Raw genomic sequence first — 6,000 nt, forward strand, 5'->3', positions numbered from 1 at the left:
ACTACTCATTAAAGCTTGATGCCTCTCACAATATTACCCCCTCTACCCACCAAACAGACAGATTGATGGATGTGATGGGTGGAAGGAAAATCTAGGCTGGCAGTTTAATGATCCCTGTTCACAGGGTTTGCCGAGGTGAGCCTTCTGCTTCTCATGATGTGTTGGTCCTTCTTCAGGTACTTTCACTTGCTTACAGTAGGCAGTGGGTGGCTGGTTCATACTTATAAACTCTATGACTCACTGGTAAAGTTAACAGTTTGCAGCAACTGCTGAGGGAAAAATAAACTGGCTTACTTAAGGTCAAAGGTTTCTTTTATTGCAGAGAGAAGAGACAATTCCTACTCTTGCAACGATTTGATGGCTTTTCCCCTCAGACTTTTCCACCCTAAGCTGTTCAGCCAGCTGGGAGTCAATTACATCAATCGCCAGTAACTCGCATGCAAGGATGATTCTCTTACACTCTCAGGGTGAATCTAGACTTCTGTACAGACTTCTATGACTACCACAGGCTCTGACACTTGGGGCAGGTGGTTGTCACGGAAAGGGCTGTTGATGTGGCAGCATGCTCCTTTCACCGTTTTTGCCTGGCTTCCATTTTTAACCTGATGGCAAGTCTCGAAGTGGTCGACGCCTTCCCGGATGCTCCTCCTCCACTTTGAACGGTCTTGGGCCAGTGATTCCCAGGTGTCTGTGGGAAAGCCGCACTTTGCCAGTGAGGCCTTGAGGCTATCGCTGATACGTTTTCTCTGTCCACCTGGGAGTAGAGCACCTGCTCGCGGAGTCTCGTGTTGATCATGTGGACAACACGCCCAGACCATCATAGCCGATGAAGGGTGGTCAGTGCCTCGATGTTGGGGACAGTAGCCCGGTAAAGGATACTGGTGTTGGCGCATCTTTCTTCCCAGTGGATTCGCAGGATCTTGCGTTGGCAGAATTGTTTGTACTGATCTAGTGCCTTCAGGTGCCTGTTGCAAACAGACCACATCTCAGAACCATACAGGACAGCAGGAACCACCACAGGTCTGTAGGCCATGATCTTGGTGTCGGATCTGATGTTGTTGTTCCTGAAGACCCTTTTCCTCAGCCAGTTGAAGGCTGCATTAGCACACTGGAGGTGATGCTGGATCTCTTCATCAACAGCTGCTTTGGCCGACTGGACACTTCTGAGGGATAGGAAGTGGTCAATATTGTCTAAGGCCTCCCCATGGACATTGGTGATTCAGGGTTTGCTTCACAATGTCAGCCCACCCCTTCGTATTTTTATATATGCCCCAACCCAATAATCTTACAACACTCTCCCAGCCCAGTGCTTATAAAAACTCCTACCTGCCCAGTAATTTTATAAACTACTTCCCCACCAGTTCAGTGATATTATAAAACCCCAACCCAGTTTAATTTTTATTAAAAACAAAAACTCCCTCAGTCCAGTGATTTAACAATCACAGACTGAGTATAACCAGCACAATGGCAGCATCTACACTATCCTCCTCCTCTCCCCATCCTCCTATTCTCCTCACCTTGGACCCTGCACTAACCCAGCATGAGGCACTGTCCAGAGCTGAACTGTTTGTCTGCACTCAACCAAAGGCAATTTAAGTCAATTACATAGTTGTTAGCAGATAGGCATCCTTTGTCATTGATGAATGGTCACTAATCCACAGATCAACCTGCTACTTATTGCCAGTCAAAACTTCAATCATATACAGTCCACAATCAAAAATATAGAAAAATAAGATGATATGGTCTTTACGGTACCCTCAGCTACTTTTCATCCTTGCTTTCGTTTTTCAACTTCATTCATCTTGCCTTCTTTTTCACTCGAATGATCTCTGCATAAAAGCTCTTCTACTCATTCACTGTACCATGGTTACTACACAAGCCACATGATCGCTTTTTTCCCATGGCTTCCTCCACAGACAAAGCAATATCAAATAATTATGTTACATCTCTCACCATCCACAACCCACTCCCCTTGGCATTTTATCTTAGGATAATCTCTCCCAAAATTACATTATATCTGCTATTTCAAAATTCCAACTGTTTTGACTTTGGTCCCAAATTTACCATAACACTTCTGCAGCCAATTACTCCAATGTGTTCTTGTCATTTCCCTGATATGCTCCGAATTTCCCTTCTGGGCTCAAGGGTTACAGGCCTGAATGTGTATCGCTCAGTCATCCATTGTCAAATTATGCACCATCACATTAAACACAAGAAGAAATTCCTCTGCCAAAGTCACTGAATAGTCTCAAAACATGCTGGAAAATAAAGATGACACACAGACTTTTCTCCCTCCACTATAAAACATCACTGTAAGGCTTTCTACTCTGGTATTCTATACGATCCCGCAACAACAAATGTGAGGATCTCATACAATTCTTTGTGACTAAGGCCTACTGTTCAACCGCCTCTGCTGCTGCCTCCTGGTGGTCCCTTAATTTGGCCATGGAGCCAACAACTTCCAAACTCCCCCTTAACCTTAACCCACATCTTTCTCTAGTTTTTCTTCTATCTTCACTCATGCCTTTCCAACTAATCTTTACGAGGAGTCCCACCATCTGATTAACATAACTGCTGACCATCCAACTTCTCGTTCTGATCTCACACAAATCAACATAGTGCATCATTTACAATCTTCAGAATCTATCTCCAGCTTTCAAAACTGTCAATACCATTTGGTCCTCAAGATATCCACTTTGATTTCTCCATTTGACTTCTCCAAAGTACTGCCTCACATCTAATTTACATTTCTTGCCCAAGTCCCTGAATATATTATTGCCTCCCTGAGTTCATGCCTGTCTTTCCCAAAACTTCATGCTTAAATTACTCTAAACAGAATTCTGACATTGAAACCAAATCAGTCTTGGGACAATCAAAATCACATTTGGCATCTCTGAAACTGTGGTGGATCATCACCACTATTGATCTCTATGTGGTTTTTGACACAGTCAACAAACTTATAATTCTAAATCAGGATAACCATTCATATCATTGTTCCTTCACCAGCACTGGATCAAATCCTGGAACTACCTTCCTGACATAACACAACAAGGATTTCAGCAGTTTAAGAAGATGACTCACCAACAACTTCTCTCAAGAGCAAATGGTTGTGCACAGTAAGTTTGGACCCTGCCAGCGATATTCATACTCCAAGAACTAATAATATAACATTGAGTTTACTTTATGTCCTCTCCATTACATGCTCCTTTAACAGCAAGTGCTTTTGCTTCTGGCTCAGACAAAGTATTGCTGAACTCTTTTTCATGCTCTTGTAAACTCCAGTCGTCTTCTTTCTGTTCTTTATGCTCCCTAGCCCTTCCTAATTTTCAGCTCAATCAAACCGCTGATGCTTCTAACCTTGTGCCCCCTCTTAACAATAAATTCTAGTTCCTCAACACCTCACATTTAAAACACACATCCACAAGTTTCTATCTTTTCATTGTCTTACCCCTTTCGATCTCCAGGTCAAAACATGCTAGTATGCCTTTCCTCTCTTTAGCCCACTATTGACTGTTGTTTAGGCTCTGTTCAGAAATTTCTTCTCAAAAACACTCTGCCTCTTCAATTCCCAATGCTCCTTTAGTACTTACTTTAGAACCAACCTCTGCTAAGACGTATGGATAGCCATCATAAGATTTCTAGTTCTGTCTGATTACATACCTGTGAAATGACTTGGGGCATTTTCCAATGTTAAAGGCACTACATAGATGCAAGTTGTTACTACTGACAAACTGCACAATGAATAACAATATAGGTATATATTTGTCTAATAAAAACAATGAAAGATTCATGTTGCTCGATTATTAAAACCCTTGCCTCACTGTTTCAAATCTCTAGAAAACATTGCTTTGTAATCATAACAGTCTTCATTAAGTCAGTATTTCCACTTGATTGAAACGATAATACATATTTTGAAGTTAAACAATGGACAAAGTGCTCATCACGCTGTCGTTAGTATGATATTATAGCTGATGTTGATAGATCATTTCTGCTTTGCTGTCTAAGACGGTGATACCACTTACAGTCCTTACAGCCTGAAGTCACTGATACCTTTGCCCACAATTTGAGCGCAGACTTGTCTGTCTTATTTACTCTGAAACTTTACTGAAAAAGGTCCTAGTTGTAAAAATCAAACTTTTCTACATGGTAGTTCTTGTTTGCGGTAACTCATGTTTGTTAATAAATCAGAGGTAATATAGATTCTTTTTCTGATTAAAGTCAAAGCATTTGATCAACTTGGAGGAGAGATTTATTGCCTTAAGACTTGATGAATAGAGCTATTGCTGACGGTTACATTTTGAGAAAAGTGATTTAATTTGTAAAATGACAAAAGACTTGAAACTGGGTGATTGTATGTAAGTATAAATTTCAAGATTAATAAGACTAATTATATCATACTGCAAGGTCTTATATCTTACGGCAGATATCATCAATTATTATTTAATCTTGTTATTGTAGCAAGCCCAAATCTAAATTGAAAGTCTTCATGGACAACTGCCTAAGCTTTAGATAACACTGAAACCAGATGAAGCAGGGAACTGGTATTGATTGGTATTATGAATTCCCTAGAACAACAGAATCCACAACTATTAGTTGAGGCAGTGTGAGAAGACATTGACTGAGCTGATATTTTGTTAGAGTTTTGAAATGAACATGGCAACCTTGAATGCTCCTATTTGTTATCATGGATTTGCAACTCCTTCTGTGGAATATGACTTACCTTTGGTTTTTCAATGCATTTGTTAATACTTTATAACAAAGGGAGACATTAAAAAACTAAAGAACAGGAATTGTTTCCCTTGAAAATATGGAACAGAATATAATGGATTTGAACTGGACTGCTGTTTAATCAGGAAGAAAGAAGGAATGAGCAACTTTCACAACCTCAGGTATTCCAAAGTACTTTCAAGTCAACAAATATTTGTGAAGCGCAATCAACATTGCAATGTAATGAAACATTGTGTGATCCGCAAATGGTAATGAGATAAATGATCTCAATCTGCTTCACTGGTTTTGTTTGAGAGATGATAACACTTCAGGTCACCGGGAAATACCTGCTCTTCTTTGAATATTATCACGTCATTTTTTACATCTACTGAAGACAGCAAACAGGGCCACCCTCATGAAATTCCTCCTTCAACATTGTAGTAAAGTACCCAGCTTCTGCTGAAATCGCCGGAGGAGGATCGAACCGCTAATTTTCTAATCCATAGGCAAAGTTGCTGTCACTTAAACAAGGATGACACCTTATGGATCACTTGCTTTCTATGGATCATTTGCTTCAAAAAGATATTATTCATTTTGAATGGAAATTTGATTATAGTATCCTCAGTTTTAAGCAGATTAGCAACAGCCAGATATGGAGAATCTAATATACATAACATATATTTTGTTACTCACTTGAAAGTCGTCTTCTTCCAAAATTTCCTTTCTCCATTTAATGAGGAAAGCAGCACAGACATACAAGTGAAAGTGAGAAAATCCATCTGGCTCTGACTGTAAAAGAATCATATCAACAGGAATTACTACAGGGGCAAGATTGCCCAGTAGTATAAAGCAATAAATTCCAATCTACAGTAGGAGGCTGTCAAACAAAGGGCAAAACATCATCCCAATTTATCAGACAGATGTAACACGGACAATTGTATTATTCAATAATGGTAATTGATTCTCTAAATCTTGCAAGGAACATTAGCTCCTGATTTTTAAAAACAATTTTTACTGAGAATAGTTTTTTTTAAAAAAAACTACTGTACGAGACCAGTTGGTATCATAAAAGAGAACACTATAATTGTGGCAATCATAAAGGTTGATTGTTGAAATAATCGCTTCCTTAATGTAGTTTTGGTTAGGAATGACGATGCTGAACTCACCCAATGCCGAGCAAGTTTTTCCAGTGAGAAGAGGTAGCTTACATATCAAGAAAGTCGTTTCAGAGATAGTAGGAACTGCAGATGCTGGAGAATCTGAGATAGCAAGGTGTAGAGCTGAATGAACACA

General features: G+C 39.8%; 1 protein-coding gene across 3 annotated transcripts in view; it reads right to left on the bottom strand.

The window, feature by feature from the left end:
- tbc1d22b (TBC1 domain family, member 22B) overlaps window positions 1–6,000 on the bottom strand; it is a 1,108,217-nt gene that overhangs the window by 37,054 nt on the left and 1,065,163 nt on the right. For 2 of the 3 annotated variants that reach the window (XM_048611940.1, XM_048611939.1), the window contains one exon: window positions 5,401–5,496. The exons of the other annotated variant lie outside the window; for it this stretch is intronic. In XM_048611940.1, coding sequence (XP_048467897.1) covers window positions 5,401–5,496 — 96 coding nt within the window. The remainder of the gene's footprint in view (window positions 1–5,400; window positions 5,497–6,000) is intronic. 3 annotated transcript variants of the gene reach the window in all.

Source organism: Rhincodon typus, chromosome 25 (assembly GCF_021869965.1).
Source record: "Rhincodon typus isolate 14 chromosome 25, sRhiTyp1.1, whole genome shotgun sequence".
Taxonomy (NCBI): Eukaryota; Metazoa; Chordata; class Chondrichthyes; order Orectolobiformes; family Rhincodontidae; genus Rhincodon; species Rhincodon typus.